The 23,075-nt window shown below is 37.6% G+C and overlaps 2 protein-coding genes across 10 annotated transcripts in view; one reads left to right on the top strand and one right to left on the bottom strand.

Moving 5' to 3' along the window:
- Window positions 1–1,959: 1,959 nt before the first annotated feature.
- On the bottom strand, window positions 1,960–9,905 carry LOC135089241 (uncharacterized). 2 transcript variants are annotated; one of them, XM_063984680.1, is made up of 5 exons: window positions 9,645–9,905; window positions 6,783–6,996; window positions 5,002–5,377; window positions 4,340–4,527; window positions 1,960–3,950 (listed from the first exon to the last, which is right to left on the bottom strand). In XM_063984680.1, the coding sequence occupies exons 2-5, from the start codon at window positions 6,992–6,994 to the stop codon at window positions 3,758–3,760; spliced, it is 969 nt and encodes a 322-aa protein (XP_063840750.1). In that variant the 5' UTR covers window positions 6,995–6,996; window positions 9,645–9,905; the 3' UTR covers window positions 1,960–3,757. The 2 variants fall into 2 exon arrangements, with proteins under 2 accessions (XP_063840750.1, XP_063840751.1); XM_063984681.1 differs by lacking the exon at window positions 9,645–9,905 and having other exon boundaries at window positions 3,810–3,950; window positions 4,302–4,527; window positions 6,783–7,058.
- The window catches only part of LOC135089240 (uncharacterized), a 32,568-nt gene continuing 16,448 nt past the window's right edge, over window positions 6,956–23,075 (top strand). The window contains exons 1-3 of one of the 8 annotated variants that reach the window (XM_063984678.1): window positions 6,956–7,082; window positions 14,034–14,214; window positions 15,306–23,055. In XM_063984678.1, coding sequence (XP_063840748.1) covers window positions 15,317–17,299 — 1,983 coding nt within the window. In that variant the 5' untranslated portion in view covers window positions 6,956–7,082; window positions 14,034–14,214; window positions 15,306–15,316 and the 3' untranslated portion in view covers window positions 17,300–23,055. The other 7 variants (XM_063984675.1, XM_063984677.1, XM_063984676.1 and 4 more) reach the window with 7 other exon arrangements.

The raw sequence follows: 23,075 nt of genomic DNA, 5'->3' as shown, positions 1-23,075 counted from the left end.
TAGTAGTAGTAGTAGTAGAAGTAGTAGTAGCAGTAGTAGTAACAGTATAAAAGTCATTATTAATTGTTGCTGGTTGTCTCGAGTGCGTGGTTACAGCTGGCGTTCGAAATTACGAGCGATAGCCTGTCACTGTCAGTCAAGAAAGCAAGCCACTTGTTGGAAGCCACCTTGCTGACAGTTGTTCACCACCATCCGTTGCAGAAAGATACCTAAAGTGGTTCTCTGGCATTGCTCAGAATCGCTGGCAGGACTTATCTTATTTACGAGTCTAGCTTTGGTCTATCCCATATAGTCACTAATGTGCTGAAAAAAGCGGGAGAGGAAAGGCAGTTCATGAGTATACGAAAAAAAAAAAATGCTGCCTTGAATCACACTGTTAGAGGAAAGACTACTTGCTGGGAAAAGTAGACAGGCCAAGAACAAGAGGGAGACGAAGATTGACGTTCATGAATGTATACTTGAAGTACAATGGAGACGGATGGAGGATTGTGGACAGACAGACATGACGGAGGGAGGCAGCATCCTAAGATCGACGGCGTTACATGGCACTCCGGGAAAAGTAGATACAGTAAACAGCATGTCTTATACTCTGTTTAGCCTGCCTATTGCCATTTGTTTACATATGGATGGTGGTTGTGTGACGCAAAGACGTGGCCAGCGACTCCCCAGCGAAGTGCGGTGCGAGACGAGACTAAGGCAGGTGAGTCCCGCTCCTTAACAAGATTAATTAATATACATGATTAATATAGTGTTTTATACAGTACTTCAGAACAAAAGTCAGTACAATCAATTGTTTCATGTATGGACAATAGAAATTTAAGGAGAAAACAGATCGTTGTGTGCGGAAATGTTATAATGATATGTACAGATATGTTGATGAAAATTCCATAACTTATGAACTAGATTATATAGCATCTTACAAGGTGCTGAGGCTCATTCTGACGTGGGAGTATTCGTGGACGCCTAACAGAGGTGGGCTGTCTGAGGCCGCTTACACTTCAAAGTTCAAATTGGCATTGTGAATTAGGTATGACCGCTCAGTGACACCTTCACAAATGTTCGTGTGCAGTACTGTGCTGCAATATTACACACAGTGGTTTGGAGTTGTTGGTTTGCAGATATACATGTAATAGTTATTTACATTTTTATGTCAATATGACACATAAGGATTACAGTAATACTCGTGTTATAAATTATTTTACTTTATCAAGCCAGAAAAATATCGTCACAGTTTCTGGTAATTAATTTTTTCAACTCATGATCCTCTAGTACACCAGGACCTTCCTCCACAGGACAGGACAACTCACCTGAATTTGCTCAGCTGACCTTTCTGCAACCAGCTCTTTCAGGACACCACAGGCTGTGGCAACATAGCTACACGATCCTATCAAATTCTTAGGAGCAAGAATATAATACAGTATTCTTTACTAGCACTTTTTTTTTTCTTCTTCTTTCAGAACACTGTATGAGGATTTCAAAATCTTGAAAAGTACATTTGGAACACTCCTAGTCATACGTAAAATTAATTCTTAGCTTTTACATGCTTAATTGTTGCCATTGCACAGGTACTGTACATACAGGCACATGCTCCACGCCATTCCAGCATGGTCTGAACAATCTAGCAAGTCACCTTGTATTGATGATCCTGATGAAAGTGTTCAGTTAGGGTGACTTTATCTACTTCCCTCTGAGCAGTCATTACACCACAAGAACATAGTAAGCTCATGTGCACCCACAAATAACCAGAAATCCTTGCAATAACTTCCTTTTAATTGATGTCATTCTCAGTGAAACTTCCCTCCATAGCAATACAATCTTCTACACCCAAATGTCAAAACTCACATTCATCCTCCTCTTTCATCTTCAGTTCACACAGTTAACACATCAAATTTTTATGAGTGTTGGAAAAGCTACATCAGTTCACTCAAAATAGCATCTTTTGGATATAAAAAGTCAGCATAAGATTTACAGTTTATAGTTAAGTTTTGTGCGTTCTAGTCATACTCCATTACTGTCAGGGACTTGGCACATTATATAATTTGATTCTAGGAACATTATATTAAAGCTGCCCAGGAATCCATTACACTAACTAAGCCTCCATCATAAGGGAAGAATAAGGAATGATACACTCCATAGGTGTGTCAAGATGTTGCTATCACAGGATCCCTCTTTTAAAATCACTGGAAAATATATGAAAAAAAGTATCAGTCACTTTTTTCACATATTTTCAACCTCTCAATACAAGACAAATATTTATACATGACAAAAGATAAAACTGAAGAATAATTTTTGAATGCTGAAAGTGAAATACCATCAAATTATCAACAGTAATCCAGTTTTAAGGAATATACTTTTTGTAATGGAATGCAGCTTGTACAGTCAACCCTTGCCAAACACAAAAATCATAACAGGAAATCTGCAACTACACAAATAGGCAAGATATACAAAAATGAGTCTGACGTGACAATGATTTGGAATTGCATGAGTCATCTTTACCTGATTGTAATGGTTCAACTTGCAATAGTGTTGACAGATGACAGGTTTATCAGAACATTATTTAGCATCAGAGGAACTTCACCAGCCATGAGAGCTCAACATGCATGACAGAATTGAGAACCCATGTATAAGGCAAGGGTCTGCAGTACTTAATTTATAATCTTCATTATAAGTTTACCTTTGGCAGTGGCAGTAATAGGTTATCATATTTCTAACCAAATTAAGTAGGTGCTTGGAAATTTTTAAGTTACTGAGGGACTCTTGTTTTGGACTGAACAGGTACATAAATGTCAGGTAAAGGTACAAGCAAATGGTAACAAAAGTAAAAGTAAAAGGTACAATAAAGTAAATAAAGGTAATATAAAGGAACTCGCAAATGGTAACAAAGAGAAAACAAAGTGGAGGATTTTTAAAAATCTTACATAAAAAAGGATACAATTTTGTCATGGTCATCTCTACAAAAGTAAGACATAAGGACTAGACAATGAATGACTTTAGATTAAGATTTGTATGAGGAAATGAGATGAAAATATTGAAATCAGGTAGTGGACAAATGAATTATTTTTTAAAGCACCACAACAACAGGGTTGAGTGGTGCTGGGTCAGTTAGTGAGCTTGAGCAAACTTCACATACTGTTCCTCACATGATCTAAAAATGCATGTGATCTGATCAAGGAAGACAGTCTCAACGAGCACAACTAAATAATACTAAAACAAAGGAGTCTTGGCATGCACACAAGTGCAAAACTCCATATAATAAATTTACCTAAAGCATCAATATATCAGTAGTATTGTCATTTAATCAATAGAGGATAGTGGCAGACCACATCAAAAGATGAATGGAAAAGTACCTACTATGACAAATGTGATGGCAACAAATCAATACAACAGATCTACGTTGTAGTTATGTAACAACAATTGCTGTTTAATGTTTGGTTGGGTGGAGATTTCTATGTTTGAGATCTAACTGTATCATTGGTAATAAAATATGTATGCTTAGATAAATAATAAATTCATTACACAGATCCTAAGTTTGAGATTTTCTCTTCATGCTTGCTTACAGCAACAAACAGGAAGGCATTCAGATTCACCCCTCAATCTAATGTGCTTCTGGGTTGTTATTTTAGAATGTATACTGCAACATAATATCAAAATAACATCAAACCTAAATACTAAAAAAATATAATAAAGATGACAGAAAAAGGAAGATATCTCAATGACAGAAAAGCAAGATGCCTCAAGCTACCATGAGCAGACACACTCAGCGGAACTGTGTCCACCTTCCCCTCCCACTTTGAAGAATGCCACTGGTGATTTGCTCCAACTCCCTCAGGCCGTGGCTCATAGCCACTGTGTCTCGCTGCAGGGACTTGGAGGGGGAGCTATATTGGGCCCACTGGATGTGGTGCTGGGGTGTGCGCAGTAGCCCAGGGTTCTCATTCCCATGTAAGTTTCTGGAAGAAAAACAAATTTAATAAAATGAAATGACAGGCATGACTTTGACCATACAATGAGGGGTGGCAGAACAAAGAGATGGAGACATTTTACTGTGGGAGAAAAAATGAATGATTGTTTAATATTTATGTGTCATAACAATGTCACAAGATGCTTTTGCTGTGGGAGACTTTTTGCCCATGGCCTTTCCCATGTGGAGTGCAAGACAATGGTGACATAGATGGTTGGATAGAAATGGCAGCAATTTGATGATTTTGTCAGAGCAACTAACAGTTTTTATTAGACTATATGCCAAAAGAGTAAATAAATAAATGGGTGTGTTTTCATAACAAAAATTCCTTAAAACCTACACTGTACAAGTGATTAGCAGTGCTGGTGAAGATCAGACCTTTTTGGGACTCCATTTTGTCCATTCTGGAGTCTCTTGGCTATCTTGTGGCTGAAGGGGGTTGGCGGGGTGCTCATATTGAAGGGAGAGTACAGCTTGCCGGGAGTACGTCGTGGAGTCCTGCGGGGGGTGCGTGTTGGGGTGCCTCCGTCCAGCTTGTATCTACGGCGGGTGGAACTTCGGAACATCTGCAACACAAAGTAGCCATAGTCATAATTTTGTCGCTGTTGCTTGGTGCAGAGCACTGCCAAATTAGTCAAGTCCATACTGGTGATAATGTTTGATCAGAGGTGCACTTGTTTTCCTTTCATTATGGAGCTCTTGCTCTAAAGACTTTCTTTTCATGTGCAGACTTACTACAATTTATGAATGTTTGTTTAACAATGTTATGAGAGAAATCAATTTTTCTTTTGTCCTGAATTACAAGTTTAGAATTTGCATTTACAAAATAAATATCTCAAAAAAATTTTTTTGAAATATGAAATAGAATAAAATAAATAAATAAAAAAATATATAAATCTAAAGTACATTCCAATTTACAAATTTTAGGTTAAGAATTTTTTTTTTTTTTTTTTTTTCAAAATGTAGCTTATCTGTAAATCATGATGCACATAAACTTTTCTCTAAAACATGAGACAGATCAGTGTCTTGATGTTCTTTACCTGTGACAATGAGGAGAGTGAGGTCCTGACACCCTGCAGGGCCTTGTTCATTTTCTTGCCTCCCTCATGTAAAATCTTACTGGTCTGGGGCTTGAGTTGCTTTACATTGCCCTGCAGGTTGTTCCACAAAGGTGCCACTCCTGAGGGCAGCTTACGAAGGGACCTGGTGGGGTAGCGGGCACCTGAAGGGTTGGGCTGGTGGCCTGGCTTGGCACCACAGGAAGCCACATGATCCCACTGGAATTGAGGGTGTGAAGGTTCTGCATTCTCCTGGTTCTCCTTCTGGTCAGGACAGCTGTGTTGGTCATGAGGAGCCAGTGGTGGTTGTTGGTTCTCAGTGGGATGTGTTGGTTCAGTATGCTGCACTGATTCACTCCTGTAAGGAACACAGGTTTTTATCAGATCTTATTGTGGGTCAGGTAGACTGACCAAGGGCTATAAAAACTATGATAAAAATAAATCAAATTAAATTTAATATTCTACTTTAGTACAATTATCACATTTCACTGAAACAGTAAAAAAAGGGAGATTCAAATCAGAATTGCTCTATATTTGAAAAAAAAAATAATAATAAATAAATAAATATAAAAATGTAGAAAAAAATAACTGGTCTTTGAGTTGAAATATAATAATTAAAAGAAATAAGCAAATAAATGAGATCATTATTAGATATTCTGTTTATACATCTTAGGCACCAATTATTGTACCCCTAAATCTATAAGAGAGAAAGAGAGAGAGAGAGAGAGAGAGAGAGAGAGAGAGAGAGAGAGAGAGAGAGAGAGAGAGAGAGAGAGAGAGAGAGAGAGAGAGAGAGAGAGAGAGAGAGAGAGAGAGAGAGAGATATTAAAGCAAAAAATTATACAGAAAATGTGTTGTAACACTTGCAAGAGGTAACATTCAAAGCTGAATCCTTTTTAGGCATCAGCCACAGTATGGCACAGCTTGAGCATCTCAGATACTACAGGTTCTTTATATCAGTGTTCAAATAAGACATTTCCATGATGTTTTGCAAAACAGCCGTCTTGAAAAGGAACGTCATTATTAACTCAACATGTTTATAAGAAAATATTTTTCATTTATTTTACTGAATCCTAGATCAACAATTTCCCAGCAAATAGTTTTGTGTAAGCTACACCTTCCCACGGTGCCACGGCCGAGTGAGCAGTCAATCTCAAACTGTCATCTTTTACAAATCTAGTACCGTGTTTATAACTCTAAAGAAGTGAAGTGCATCTATTTGTTTATTACTGTTCTTAAGATGCCCCAACCCCCTTGGGGATAGATAAACCGCGACAGCCTCCACTTAAATGAAGGCACAACTTTATCAACTGAGTCTTGTCAATGCAAGTATGGTAAGGCTACAGAATTAGATAACCACTAAGTGGTCATTTCTATCCAGAATACTACCTTTTACATTCTTGCGACGAGGCGAGATTTGAACTATGGCACCTATGTCCTCGTGGCGAGCCTTCCCACCGCTACCACAGTAACCACACCCCTGCAATCAGTACCACTCACACTGTCTTCACTGATAACGTAAAACATACCTGGTATGCACTTAGTACTTATTCTTAACCTGAATACTCTCACTTTCATTACAAGGGTGAGGCGAGACAAGCGTCGTGACACCACCACCTCGCGGACCACCACCACTACCACTACTACAACCCAGCCAGGGCCAGCCTCGCCGCGCCCATCACCACAGCTCATCATCATCACCGTAAGCGTTAAGTGACGTCAGATACCAGTAACAAGTTTGTGATAAAGGCAACATGACGTACCCCTGGGTGTGTGTAGGCGTGGGCGCTGGGATGGGCGGGAGGGGCCCAGTGCGCCACCCCTTACCATCACCGCTCCCTCCTCGGAACCTCTCCTGCAGGTTGACGCGGCTGCTTGGTGTGCCCGGCTGGTAGTCTTGGCTGAGGTAGTCCTTACTTGGGATCTTTTGGTTGCCGCTGAAGAAGGACCAGCTTCGGGAGAGTGCGGCAGCCATGGCTGAGGTGGAAGTGGATTTAAAGTGACCGCGGGGCTCGGCTTGGGAGAGAAGGCTGAGTGGATGCCTTTTGCTGCACTAACCTCATGTAATATTATAGCCTTACTACTTCATCCTGAGACATATATACTATTTAATTATTTTTGTGTTTATTTGTTCTAGCTAGAGTTTATTTTTTTATATGGTGTGGGATTCTGCAAGATTCATATTGAGGGTTTGTGTAAAAGGTGCAGTGGCACCTCTAGGATTCCTGAGACGTGAGGCATTTAACGGTCGGTCACAATGTGCAAGGGTAGGGGTTTTAAATGCTAGCAGTCGTAACGCTCAAGGTCTGTTTTTTTTTTTTTTTTTTCAAAGAATAAGGACATTTTCAAAAGGTTGACAGACTACTACATTTGTATTTTCATATTCAGACCTTGTTAACATTCATTAGTCTTAAAGATCTCATGGGATTTTTTTTACTTTTTTTTTCTGTAGTGTTTAAATGGCTGGATCAGTTTAAATCACCACTCAAAGATATGGAGAGATTATTCCTCGTTCCTGCTCAAATCGTTCAAGTGGGCTTTTGCCTATAACAGCCCGCCAGTGTTGTTTTGAAGGTGTTTTACCCCCCCCCCCCCCTCTCTCTCTCTCTCTCTCTCTCTCTCTCTCTCTCTCTCTCTCTCTCTCTCTCTCTCCAAACAATTCCCGTTGAATTCTCTCTCTCTCTCTCTCTCTCTCTCTCTCTCTCTCTCTCTCTCTCTCTCTCTCTCTCTCTCTCTCTCTCTTTAAGGCCACAAGTCCTATGTAACAATGTTCTTTTTTTTTTTGGGGGGGGGAGGGAAGTAGGGACAGGGGGCACTTTATTATTCGCGATTCGAGAGAAATTAATCTGCTAGTTTTGATTTTTGCACGACTGTTTTGATATCTAACGGAGAGAGAGAGAGAGAGAGAGAGAGAGAGAGAGAGAGAGAGAGAGAGAGAGAGAGAGAGAGAGAGAGAGAATATCTGTAGTACATCCTATTATCCCACCAGAGACTGTATACTTTGTATATATTGTATACTGAGCTATAAAAAGCAAATCTTATTTCCACCTCGCCCGCGCGCGCACGTGTGTGTGTGTGTGTGTGTGTGTGTGTGTAATTAAGAGGCAATAATAATGAGATGAAAATTGTCTGTTTTTTTTTCAAGTTTGTCTTTGCTTGTAATTTATTCAAAATAAGATTTTATGAAGGATGTGTTGTATAAAGGGACTAGTGATGTAAACATGGAAGCTGGGCACCCCGACCACCCCACCTCACCTTACGTAGACGTAAGCGGATATAAACTATGGCAGATTTCTTGATTTACGTGGTGACTTACTTACCACACAGCAATTAGCACCACAGCATGGCATACCTAAATGTGCAGTGAATGAGATAACAGCAAGACCAGCTTTTTTTTTATATGTCTCCCTCTTTACTGAAACTGGGCAGTTTTCATTTATGTGCAACTTTGCTCGTGTCAGAGGCAGCCAGATGGAGTCCAGTGAGGTATTGGTGAGTCACATCTAGCCAAGTAACACTAGTGCCATTTATGTGTCCCTGCACCAGTGCACTCATCTGTCCCGCAAACAACACTCCAGGGTGTCCACTGGCGGTGCCTTTGTCATTTATTTCTGGTTTGATTTACGAAGGTAATTCTTATTAGGGCTCCAAATCAATGCATATGAACACACACACACACACACACACATATATTATATATATATATATATATATATATATATATATATATATATATATATATATATATATATATATATATATATATATATATATATGGTTTTATTATAGTTTAAGCCATTACACACTACGTGGTAATAACCTACCTCATTTTGTTCTTCTCACTATTCACATCATTTCTAATGATTACACTACTTGTCGGAAATTAATAATAACGCCACAATAGGCCTGGGAATGCACAGCGCTCTCAACTTTTTCTAAGTCCACAGGTAAACATAAATGGTGTATTGTTGCCTGAACTTCAGTTGTTAGGTTAGGTTAGGTTAGGGTTTTATTATAGTTTAAGCCATTACACACTACGTGGTAATAACCTACCTCATTTTGTTCTCACTATTCACATCGTTTCTAATGATTACACTACTTGTCGGAAATTAATAATAACGCCGTGGGCCGTGGGTAGAGATTGGGGACATTGGCTTAAACTATAAATTTACCATATATATATATATATATATATATATATATATATATATATATATATATATATATATATATATATATATATATATATATATATATATATTTTGGGACCATAATGATCATTAGGTTCCAGCATCATTTCACTGCCTTTTTACTCCTGGTTACTGCAGTAACCCCGGGGACACATAGGGTTATAATTGCAGGTGGCTGTTATGTTAACTTGCTCCTGTAACATGATCTTTCAGCTGGGGAAGGGCTGTCTCCCCTGGATCCCCTTATGTAGGCTGTATATATATATATATATATATATATATATATATATATATATATATATATATATATATATATATATATATATATATATATATATATATATATATATATAATTTCCAAAAATAAATCTGAATAAAAATTCCCCATAGTTAGAAAATTAAGACATTGGTTTTGAGCCATAATTCTTAAATTACCTTCATGTTACTGGTGTGCTGTGCCAGACGTGACACCATTACTTCATAACACTTAATGGTGCAGTGCTTTCCCTTTTTTTTTTTTTTTTTTTTTGTCAATTAACACTCAACACTACATCTGAGGATCATGCACCATACATAGCCTTTGAATGACACCATTTCATCTGATGTATATTGCTGGATGCCAGTCATTCACTGTCAAGAAGGTCATAACTACCTCCATGGTGACCACAGAGCTAGACAACACAACACCAACACCCTCAGGCCACTATACCACTGCCAGCCTCACTTGGCAAACCAACCCTTAATGGAATCTGGCAGTTGTGTTATTTTGGCCACTGTATAGAATTTGGCAGGAGGCAAGCAGGATGATTTTAAAAATGTACCAACATCCATAGTCTGTTCTGTAAAACTTGGCATGAGTTGTGGCATTTTCTATATTTTTAGAATTTCATTCATAAAGTGACAGCATTAGTCACATAAATTGCCCTTTTGATCTTTGCTAAACATGATTTTTCCAAAAAGTATTGGATTAGTTCATAACATCATGATCTATAAAAAGCTGGTTCCATCTTGAAATTAGCTGTGTAAGGTAACCAAAAATTTATTACCACTGTGTTGTTTTATATATTCTTATTACTGCAGTTATGATAGAAATAAAGTGTGATGCACTAATGTTGACTGCAGTTAACAAGAATTTTATTACTGTAACATGTTAACACAAGCTAATTTCACTCTCTTCATCCTTTTCTTGTCTTCTTCTGTTGGTAGAATATGGTCACATTCTTGTGATTGGCTCATAAGTCCCAGGTGTGCAGATTTACAAGGACGTGCCTGTGGTGAAAACACTGATCACATTTATTCATTCATTCATTAGTGGACCACTGTACATTGCAGTCTTATAAACAAATCAATATTAATTTATTACAAGCAATTTTAACACCTCAAAATATTCACTTTAGCCTAAACTGAATATGCTGTAAATTTTTTTTCAACATCATATACCATATGTCCAGCACAACAGGTATTGAATATTCAAATTGTGATACATTAAATTGTGTATACAAAATTAAATTAATTTTGGCTTAAGAGCTCCCTAGTAGTTATTTGTACATTAAAAATAAATAAAATCAATGAAGCAGTGAAAACATTTAAAAGCACTACTTGGGCTATTTATATGAAATGATATCCTATGTTATACATGCAGTAATAAGTTATTTCTGCCTTTATCGCAAACTATCACATACAGTTTTTGACTACTTACACCTAGGAGTTATAGTGATGATACGTGGTTGAAGAGAAGAATGCCTTTAGGTACAAATGACTTTCTGTACCTGTCAGTACGCTGCATGGGCAGAGCTAACCTTCTACCAGATCTTAGATATGTATAACAGTTTTGTAGCGGATGAGTTATATCTTTCATAATCCTGTCTACTTGTTTCATTGTACTTCCCAGATAAAGCTTGTCTAGTGACATGGTCTCTGCACCTAGTTTTCCTGCCTTTTTAACAATTCTTCTCAGCTTGTTTTTATCTTTACAGGTAAACTTTCCATACCAGTTGAAAAGTTTAAAACAGATTCAATTGTTGATTTATAAAATAGGCTAATTATCACTTTATCTACACGTAGGTTACTCAAGATACGTACAAAGTGTAATCTTTGGTTGCATTCCCTTGACACCATATCTGTATTAACACTGCCCTTTAATTGGCCATAAATCATAAAACCTAAATACTTATACTGGCTTACTCTCTCTATGTTTTTCTCCTCAATTATTAATAGGTCTGGTACATGTTTTATTTTTAGTTCTGAAATTGAATTTCATCTCCTTAGTTTTGTTTGCATTGAGCTCCAAAAAATTTAGTTTACTCCAATCAACAAATTTTTTAACCTGAGTTAAATAGCCTTCATAATTATCATTATCAATTTTTTCCTAGGATAACTGTATCGTCAGCATATTTTATAATAGTACAATCATCAAACTTACTTCTACAATCATCTGTATACAAGGTGAACAGAACAGGGGATAATACACAGCTTTGGGGGGCTCCTGTATTGGTGACTATCATATTAGACTTGACATTATTTACATTAGTATATTGGGGTCTCTGAGTTAAAAAGTAAAAATCCATTTTAGGATATTTCTATTTACACCCATTTCTAGCTTTTTGAGCAAAATATGAGGTTGCATTGTATTAAATGCTGAACTAAAGTCAATATACAGTGCTCTAACTTGTGATTTAGGCTTATCTAAGTGCTTGTTAACATCATTTAGTAATACAAGTGTTGCATCCTGTACACTTTTATTTTTACAATAAGCAAACTGCATAGGTTCTTAAATTATTTGCATTATCACAGATGTAGTTTTTCAATATACTTTCTAAGCATTTCACAATATTGGATGTTAATACTACGGGTCTAAATTCTCTGGGATCTTTTGGACTGTTAATTTTTGCAATGGGTTTCACTTCAGATTCCTTCCATTTATAAGGCAAAGCACTCCCTGATCACCTGAGTCCTGAAATAATATGGTCAGTATGGGTGCCAGTTGTTCTGCACAACATTTAAGTGCCCTGGCAGGCACCCTGTCTGGCCCTGTAGCTTTACCTGCCTGTATGTTTTGCAGGGACTTATGCACATTTTCTTGCCTAATTATAATTCTTTCATCACTGTTAGATTGAATTTCTGTCATTACCTCATTACGCACATCACTAAAATCATGTCTGTGAAATCTTGCAAATCTTGAATAGCATGTTGAGAAGAAACAAAATGCTTAACTTCTGTTTTTTTTTTAGGAAGAGGGAACAAACCTTGTATTGTTCAATATCTTCTTTCTTCTTTCTCTCACCCCTATTCTGTCCACCTCTCTAATGCAAGAGTTAACCAGTATTCTCAATCATTCATCCCTTTCTCTGGTAAACTCTGGAACTCCCTGCCTGCTTCTGTATTTCCACCTTCCCATGACTTGAATTCCTTCAAGAGGGAGGTTTCAAGACACTTATTCATCAATTTTTGACCACTGCTTTGACCCTTTTATGGGACTGGCATTTCAGTGGGCATTTTTTTTTTATTAGATTTTTGTTGCCCTTGGCCAGTGTCCTTCCTACATAAAAAAAAAAAATCTCAAAAACTCAATTCCTCAGTCAATCCACTTCCAGACAACTATTCCCTCTCCCTCAGTGACTTTTGCCTAACCCCTTCCTCTACATCTCTTGCTAAAACATTTCCATGAATTAGGGTGCTTTGTGTTGTCTCTGTTAATTTGATACAGTGGACTTATCCTCTATGTATGGAGAATTGCTGTCATATAATGGGAAGGTTCAACCTACCCAGCTTTCCTAAATAAGTTGGAATCAGAAGCTTTTCATCTCATTGACTCTTTCCTCTCATTGAATGTCTTGAATCTCCAACTCACAGATACGGTTTTGCATCTCATACTATCTTATACCATTATTTCATTGTATACTGTTTTTTCCTATCTTTCTGACCACATGCCTTCCCCTTTACTGCAAATGACTACTTACTATCACTCCTATTCTGCCCACTTTACAAATACAAGAGGTAAACCAGCATCCTCACACTTATCCATTTCACTGGTTATCTCTGGGAATTCCCTTCCAGTTTTTGTTCTTACTCTTGGCTATAGCCTGATCTGTTTCAAAATAGGAGTGACAAATTAGCCATCTCTCTTGGTTCTTCACTTCCTTTTGGGAGTGGCAGTTTGAACAGGCATTTTTTATATTAATTTTTGTCCCTGTGCCTGGTTTCCCTGACACACACACACATACACACAAAAAAAAAAAAATGTGAGTGTACTGTATTTACTTGCGATATTAAATGAAAGATGGGGACAGGCATTGCAGTGACTATATATGACTTTATGAACATACTACTTATAGATAGAGGTGTTGCATTACCTGGTCTGTACTGGGCTGTCAAGTGTAATTTCTAATACATATATAAAATTTTAAAATTCATTTGCTTTAAGTATGGTTTTCTTATAAAGTCACAAAATATAGTATTCTGTGTTGTAGTATGAACTGGTATGCTTGAATGTTTGTTTAATAAGTGAGGAAATATAAGGACATTAAACAAAATGATGATTGTGATAATGGTACGCATTAATGTTGCATAAAATGGCAGTTAATTGGCTTCCAAAAATCTAACCTTTAATCTCTGGTTCAGCCATGCTACAGATTAGTGTTTTTCCATTAGATTTGTACTGTTCTTGTATCAAAAGTACAATTTGAATAACGTGACCATAGAGTCTTGTACTATTTCGGACTGTACTGCACCATGATGTGCATCAAATAAACACCAGATTATTATTGGATTGATTTTTGTCATATTAAGCTAAGATCTTTATTAGTATTAGTTTCTTCCTGTCAGGTCAGTATGGATGGGTTCAGAGCAGTGTGAGCAGAAACACAAAATCAGATGATGGTCTGCAGATGATTGACAGCTAATGAAGGGGGAGTAAATTCATGACCTGAAAAGAACATGAATAACACCAGTGCTGCACAAAAACAGCCAGCATGATATTCTTCCATTTATGTTGAAACAGTCACAGGTGAGAAGATTGTATTCGGTAAACTTTGCAGTGTACCTATGGAAACTCTTGTCCCTGTCTGATTAAGACACTTTTCTATTCTATTAAGGAATGATGAAGAGGTTGGCTTGTTTGTCAGAATCATTGCTCATGCCTGCATTATACCAGCATTCCTATTTTGTTTCCTAGCTGTTCTCTTTTGAGGCAGTAAACTGCTTCCCTGTTACACCCTATCACAGCTGCCATGTTTCTGATACGTGGCATCTCAGCCTTTGATTGATTGATAATACCATCATCTCTGTAATGTGAACTCTGGCTCTCAAAGCTAAGTGTCTAGCATTTGAAGGTCCACTTCCAAGCAGCAGTGTTTCTGCTGCCTTGTACCAATGCATTTCTGTAATTGCTTGCTTTAGTTTATTTGTCTTTGTGCAGTGCATGATGCAGTAGGGAGTTTGTTGCGCATAATACTAGTGGTTGGTGCATGCAAGGAAGGAAGTAGTAATAGGGTAGCCATACAGGTGAATCTTGATATTCTGTATGTTCATTTTATGGATCTTAAGAGTTAATGAACATTACCCTGATTTATGAATGTAGAATTTGCATTTACAAATTTCAAGCAGATTTTTCTTGTTTATTTATTTATCTATATTTATTTTTCATTTCATAATGTTTTTTTTAGTTATTTTTCTATTTTCTTGAATGTAAACTCTGCATTCATATACCTAAACAAAGAACAAAACTTTCTATTTGTAACCTCAAAAAATTGTGAGTGTTGTGTTTATAAATCAAGACTCACCTGCACCTTATTGTATTTCATGGATGATGTCATATTCTAATGTTTACCTCAGTTTGGTGGTGGATCTAAGGTGACAGCTTAGGAGGTTTTTAATTTTCCTGATGCTTCTCTGTATATTCATTGATACATGGTGTTACTGAGTTACTGTATAGAAGATAATATTAGTCAGCAAAATTTTTCTGTAAAAAAGTTGAGTATTGATGGATTTGTTTGTTTAAATTAATAGTTAGTGTTGATGTATTTCTCTGTATAGTGGTTGATGCTTAGTGTTAGTGTGAGAGAGTATGAAGGACTGATGGCATTACATTCACTGCAGGTCTCATCACCATGGCCTCTCGGAGACAACCTTTCCAGGGACAGATTGGCATGCATGGGACACCACTCACCACTGTCATCAGCTGTGGAGAATTTAAGGCTGCAGAGCAGATCATTGAGTCCACCAGCGACCCGTCTTACCTCAATGATGGCCGCTGTGAGAACATTCCCCTCCACATGGTCCTCTCCAACAACTGCTATGCCAAGAACTGCCGGAACCTGAGGCTGGCCCGACTGCTGGTCCAGAAGGGTGCCAGTCCCAACCTCAGGATACCCTATGGGGATCTAGACATGGCATCCCCAAGCCCATTTGAGGAACTGGTGGTGTATCACGAAGTGCTCAAGTCATATGTTGCTGGTGTTTCTGATGTGCTGTTTGAGGAGCTGGAGATGTACTTTGAGACTGAAGAGCTGAAGTTGGAGTTTTTGACCAACACTATTGATCTTGATAATGAGAAGTGTCTTCCCAGCCTTGAGAGTTGTAAGAAATTGATTGAACAGACTAGCGACTTGATTGACATTTTCCTCCGCTATGGAAGTAATCCTAGTGTTCTTACGACATTTTCCCACAAGTCCCTCTTCCACTGGGTGATCGAACATGAGGACATTGACCTTGCCAAACGCTTCTTGGACACATGCAGAGTCAATCTAAACCTTTGTGACGTGCATGGCAGTACTCCCTTGATGGACACCATTCTGAGAAACAGTCCAGAAAATTCACTTGCCATTTATGAAGCAATGTGTGACACAGCTGACACTGTAGATATAGATGCTCGTGACTGTTGTGGGGAGAATGCTCTCTTTAGGGCAGTGTTTGCTGGTGCTACTGAAATGGCAGTCAGGCTGTGTAAGGATGGAGCCAAACTTTGGACTGTTGTGTGTCTGTCGCAGGTCCCAATGTCAACCTGCAGAGAACCCCCAGATAGTGCTAACTTGATATACACTGGCTTTCTGTCGGAAAGAGCGTCTCCCATGACCACTCCCTTCCTGGCACCTCTGCTGGCAGACTCACTAGTCCGGCTCAGATACTCCCACGTTTCAACACAAGATTCCAGTTCTGATATATTCCATCCTCATAAGCATCTCCTAGACAAAATTATTTCAGCCTCTGTTTCTCCTTTAATAGACCACGGTTGCTTCAGTAATCAGATTGTTGCTTCAGAAGTAACATCACTGCTGGACAGTACAAACTATTCAATGACTGGGCAGGTTAATCCCACAGATCTGTTAACTTTGATGTTTGGCCAAGTGTCTTGTGGTCTGCGACAATTGTGTGTGAGGACCATTCTTGATCATTCCCTCATGGTGTCTCAGGTAAGTAGTAAACTGTGGCCCAAAGAAGCACCCAGTGTCTTCTGTAACCATTGCTGTGAGGGAGCAGTAACTAAACACAAGATGGAAGAACTGGTAAAAATTCTGGGTCTGCCTCAGCCATTTCAAATATTTTTTGACATTGAGGTAGTCAAATACTTGTGTTGCGGTCTAATAATGAGTCACCGCAGCATGGAGTGTGACCAGGCATGTTCTGCTTCTGAAGAGTCCCTGTTTGATGATGATGATGATGATGATGATGAATCTTCTAGTTATGAATTTTCCTCAGTGTATGCCGATTCTGATTCCCTCCTTTTCTTCTCTTCTGACATCAGTGAAGAATCCTCTGAGGAGGTTGATGACTTGTCAGATGAAGATCTCTCAGGTAGTGAGGAGGATATAGAGGACAAGTTGAAGAAGGCAGAGGAGACCAAGGAGGAAGCTTCCAAACTTAAGAAAATAAAGTATAAACAAGACAATTCTGGCTCTGGTTCAGGTTCTGAGTCTGAAAACATGAGGGTAGTGGTGGAAACTTTCTGTGAGGACTTGGCTGAGGGTGTGGCTCAGGACCACCCAAACGTTTGCTGTGATAAATATCAAAGACTTGATGATGAATCCACAACCACTACAGAGTCTCATGAAAATCTGACTGCAAGTGATTCCATCTCAGATTCTCTTTGTTAGTATTATAGGCAAACAAATCTGTTGAACATATCTATCTACCTATCCATTAATCCATTAGAGTTTCTATATATCTGCATATCTGTCCATCTGTACATTTATTTATATGTCAATCTGTGTATTTATTACAGCACCTAAGTTTCTTTTAGACTTTCACAAGGGGGTTAAGTATGGCTGAAGACTCTCCATTTGCTCATTTCTTTATACTTCAGCCTTGCACACCTCACTCTTCCTTCCTTGCCTGATGTATCAAAATAGAAAGCCGTCCCCTGGCAATCAACATCTGCCTTCCTCAATTAACTCTTCAGTCATATCATTGTCTTCCATTACCTCCAAGTGAAACAAACTACACCTCTCTCCTGCCATTCTTCATCCCTTCACTACTTGGACATGCTAAACAGTTCATATATATTCTCATCACTGTCATTCATCACTATTCATTTTGTTCAAGACTGTCAGATCATTCCTCTCTTCTGCCAGAATCATAAACCTTCAACTTTCATTCCATGCTCATATTTATTCCCAGGTCATTGGTGTTTTACTTGTATGCTATTGTGTGGTATTCTAGTTTTCTTTTTTGCTTCTCTGTTTTTCATTATATCAAAGTTTGTTGTGCATTGTCTTGTTCTATGCTTCCATATTAGCACAGAATTGAACCAAGATATATAAACTTCTGTGCTTTTAATTTTCATTGATATTGTTTACCATTTAATCACATAACACGCTGTTTGTGGCACTTGGCTAATGTTCTTGCAGTGGCAGATCAATCAAGGCTAACCAAAATCTGCTGGGGTGTTGGCAGTCATTTATGGCCCTGATGGTAACATGTCAGATTTGCATTACCTTGAGTGTCCTGCCAGGGGTTCAGTTCCTGGCAGTAACTTCTCCTGGCCTATTTATTCCACCTGTAGACCAATTCCTCATTGCTTCCAAGATGCTGAGAATGTGGCATGACATGTTATATGGCTTTCATAGTCACTGTACTGCATATACAAAAATTTGTCATTAAGCTAAACAGTATAATATCTGCCTGCTCCCTCTTTTTAAGGTTAAATTGTTTTGTTTTTATGACAAATATTTGACCACTAACAAGAATTGAAAATTTGTCAGTTTAAGTAAAATCAACAAACGTAACCCCAGAGTACTGAACAATGTATTCCCTTGAAGAACCATGCCCTTGAAAATTATAAAACTTACTCTGAAACTTGTAAGGGTGATTGTTCAGTGTAGATTGTGAGCAGAAGCAAAAAGTTTTGATTAGAATCTGAGAAAGAAAAACAATTAACTGTCACATATAAGATCAAAAGATTGTAAGTCAACTTTAGACCTTACACACACATGCTTTCCTAGTCCCCATCCCACTCCTAGAATTCATCTCATCCTTTTCCAGCAAAGTACACCTTCTTGCATGATGCTTTGACCTTTGTTCTTTGTCAGATTTTCACGCTGCTGTCCCATGTATCACATTAGATGAGGTGCTTCTTATAGAAATTAGGCAAGTGAGAGAGAGAGAAATAAAAGTTAATGGGTCTGCAGTGTGTAAGCTGGCCTCTGTGCCACTCCCAAACTACTAACAGCACTGATTGCATAGCTGGAGAGGAGGCAGATGGCAGCTCAGGGTTTCACTGGTTCTGTGCTGCCTTTTTAGGATATTGCCTCACTTCTGAATAGAGTCTTAGGTACAAGTAACCCAGACAAAAATTTGTATGAATTTATGAGAAAGTTGCCTATATAGACAATATGTCAATCTTTATATTCATGTTTTAACTAACTTTTTATATACATGTAAGGTATACATTCATTCTCAGTTGAGGCAAATGGTAACTGAGTTTTAACCTCTGTCTCACTTGCTTAAAGAGAGCACCTCAACTTTGCTGTTCCAGTACATGTAGTTTCATTCTCCATTTTACATTCAAGATTCAAGACACACATAGGTATTTCACAACTGAACGTGACATGCAGCACCTGAGTCTTCACTATGCTGACAGTGCATAAACCCTGAGTACTTTTAATTATTATGTACAACTGTTGTTATTTGTATTATTATTATTACTTGTTGGTCATTTTGGTGTTCACTGATTGATTTGACTTTTCTTCTCATCTATATATTAGGCCAATATCCTCAGCTCTGGTTTAAGTTTAATAATTATAACTTTATGTCCAATATATTCCCTGTTGATGACCATAATGAGATATTATCTAGTAGATATGAAATTTAGTTTAATTACTTTGTACATTTTGTAGGTGGGAAATTTAGTCAGATATTATTTAGTAGTTGGGAATTTTTTTGCACCCATTTGATTTGTTACTGTATGACCACTGATACGTCATCCTTCTCCTCAGTCTTCCCATTAGCCAGCAGTATTCCTTGAATTAGATGAAATGTATACCAAACTGCACTATTCTTTCCCTCTATTTTCCTTGTTGTTTGCCTCATGAAGTCTTCCTTGCAATTCCTGAATTAACACAGATGAATCCTTATTTCCAAACTCATGGCTAACACTTGCTGGATTGCTGGGAAAGTTATTGTCAGAGGAAATCATTGCTTAAGGAAGTGTTATTTCTTGATGTAGTACAAAACTAACAAGTGCATATTCCAGGAATTAATTTCATCAAGTGGTAATTATTCACTTTATAAGTCTGGTACACAGAATTATAGTTATGCTTATTTCGAGTCACTCAAACTTGATCAGTAAGTCACAACATTGCATAATGTCACAATTATTGCATAAAAGTCATATAGTAGATGGTTTTCAGATCTTGTCATATGTAACTTGCATATTACAATGTTATTATTATTTTGACATATCATGTTTCCCCTTGGGCTTGAATGAGTTGAATTATACCCATTGTTGGATGAGGTTGCAATGGTAACTCAACTGACTGTCTTCCTTTTGTTCTCCCATCTCCCTCATGTCTCCTTGCTTTTCTTTACACTACCTGCTACTTTTGAATTCCCTATCAAAGACACTTAAGATACATATAGAACCTTTATAGGATTCTCAGGAGTTTTACTGTGGTAGTTTGAATTTTCTTTTTATGCATTTTGTTTATATTTTCTCTTGTGGCATGATATAGATATCTTAAACTTGGCACTACTTGAAGTCAGTACCAATTACCCATGGGATTACTTTATGACCCTTGGCCAAGTAATCTAGGCAGCAACATGTCAGGTTATTGTATGTAGGTGCAGGTGTAGCCATGGTCACAAATCAGTTAACATGCCACACTCACTTCCATTGTGTCTTGTATTTTTCCTCAGTTGTAAGTTCTCAAATCCATTGACCATCTTACAAAACCACACCAAAAACAGATCAAGCATTATTAAGACAAAAAAAAAAGCAAGTTGAGGAAAGATAAATCACTGACTGATAAGTCCAGTTAAGGCCAGGTAAATCATTATAAAGACCACATTATCCTTACACAGGATTTAAATATAAGAGAGTCAACTGGACAGTGGATTTGAGATTGAGGAAAAAAACTAAACTAAGTGGAAATTATTGTGGCAGGTTATTCTATTATTGTCCTTGACTACTTATCTTGCAACAAATGGGTCAGCCCTGCTAGCATCAGGTGTTTATTTTGAAAGTTTTTGTTATATCATGTGCCAACGTAAATTGTGCAGTGATCTTTGTTATGCAAGGGAGCAAATTTTTGGTTGTGGTCTGAATTACGTTGTTTGGTGCCAGACAACAACGGAGTGATTTTACTCCCCAGAATGTGATGAAGTAAACAAGACATGTTTGCCATCTGGTGTATTGTTTGGTGCTGTCAGGTAGAGGCATGTCAGTGCTGGAATATGAGACAGAATTCTTCTACATGATTTACTTAAATGTATCCAAAATTACATTAATTATTTATAATTGTATGTTTTGAACCAAAGGAAGGAATATAGTCACATTGTGCATCTGTATATTTATACTGTATATAGCAGTTACTTGATATTATTGATAATCTACCTTGTGAAGGAACACTGGTTTGAAGGGAGACTGTGTTCAGTTTATTTCATTGTTTTGAGTGACAGAGAATAGTAGTTTGGCTTGTTAAATGGTGAAGTTTGACTTTGCTATGGTTGACACTACCCCTTCTTGAGCCACCATTCTCTAATCAACATTGGGCATTATAGTGGAAGTTGTGTGTGTGTTTTCCAGGATTGAGCCAAGTTTATGATGTCATATTTAAAAAAAAAAACATTTTCATACTTTTCTTTAAATTTATGTATATTATTTCCATACACCATTATTCTCTGGTGATGCATTCCAGTGATCAATGGTTCTATATGTAAATCCATATCTCTTCACATACTTATCTTATCTTTAAATTTCTTGTGTCTTTTTAGCGTTGGTTTTCATGTCTGACACGAGTCTTCACCTTGTTTTGTGCGTGTGTGTGTGTGTGTAATTCACCCACAGTCTTGAGGATTATATGCTGGACTTGAGATCACCAGCTGTACCTTCCCAGTGAGAGCTTAGGATTCATTTTGTGTTGCCTTTTTTGTGTAGCAATCATAACACTGGTGCACACACTAACTTTCACTTAATTATCAAAACAAACAGCTTTTTATCATCTCATCCAGATCATCCTATTCATATCCCACTTCTGACTTATCCACAATCATGACCATATTCTTTGCTTCCTTGGTTGTATCAATACATTTATTTCACATTAGATAATCTCTGACTGTTCCTAACCATTTTCTGTCAGTTTGTATTTCTCTGGTATTAAACTTTGAATATCAAAATACTCATACTTTGTCCAGATCCCTACAGTCTTCTTTGTTTTTCTCTTTTCTGACTTACCATTATCCACAAATAAAATTAAATATTTATGCATTCCTTCTCTTCAACACTCATGTAAACTGAGGATATCACTGTTGCCAGCAGTGATCATTGAGGGACACCACCTGTTACTGTGTATAATTCACCAGTCTTGAAGATCATCTGCTAGACTTTGATATCCAGTTATGCCCTCCTGGTGAGAGCTTAGAACTTGTATAGTCTGGTTTGTGTGTGTGTGTGTGTGTGTGTGTGTGTTTTGAAAGAGTACATGCATACAAGCAGGATAGCAAAATGAATGTGTTAATACAAAAAACTCGTCAAAATATCTCTGTTAGAAGGACAGGATTCCAATAAGAATTTTATACTGCTAGAATATAATATTCAGTTCTTCCAAAGGCTCATCTTCCTAGACTTTCTTCCCTGTTCAGAAAAAAATAATGTCACATGACTTTAAGAAGTGAACCTTTAGCCACTACTGTATCAGCAGAAATAATCTCATTATTTATAATAAGATTATTAAATGTAAGGCACAAATACAAAGAATGGTGTGCTGTGAGTGCTGTCCTGCATCCTGGTGGTGAGGACGAACCCATGTGTCATTATTTTTCAAGGGAGTTGTTTTCTTCCATAAGGCTTGTGGTGCCTTCCAAAAGTTGCAATCACTTCATAGTGGTCTTTTGTTGCCAGTGCCAATAATTGGAACACATGTTAAAAGCCCTATAAAAAATTGCATATATTTATTTTTGCCGTGTTTGAGATGTTTTAAATTAGATGAATCTATATTTGTAGTTTTGGTTATATCAGATTAATGAATGGAATGATCCTTGAGCTTCATTCTGAGTGGTGGTAGTAAGGCATGTGTGTGTAGGCCACACCTGTGTAAGGTCCTACTCTGGTAGGTTCATCCTGAGTTATTCAACATGCTCTTGTATGAACTTATTGAAAACTATATACATAAAATAAAAAGTGAATCACTGCAAATTTGCTTTTTTAAGTTTTCC

Source organism: Scylla paramamosain, chromosome 32 (assembly GCF_035594125.1).
Source record: "Scylla paramamosain isolate STU-SP2022 chromosome 32, ASM3559412v1, whole genome shotgun sequence".
NCBI classification, from domain to species: domain Eukaryota; kingdom Metazoa; phylum Arthropoda; class Malacostraca; order Decapoda; family Portunidae; genus Scylla; species Scylla paramamosain.
The sequence above is the reverse complement of the archived record's forward strand: the minus strand, read 5'-3'. Positions and strand labels throughout refer to the sequence as shown.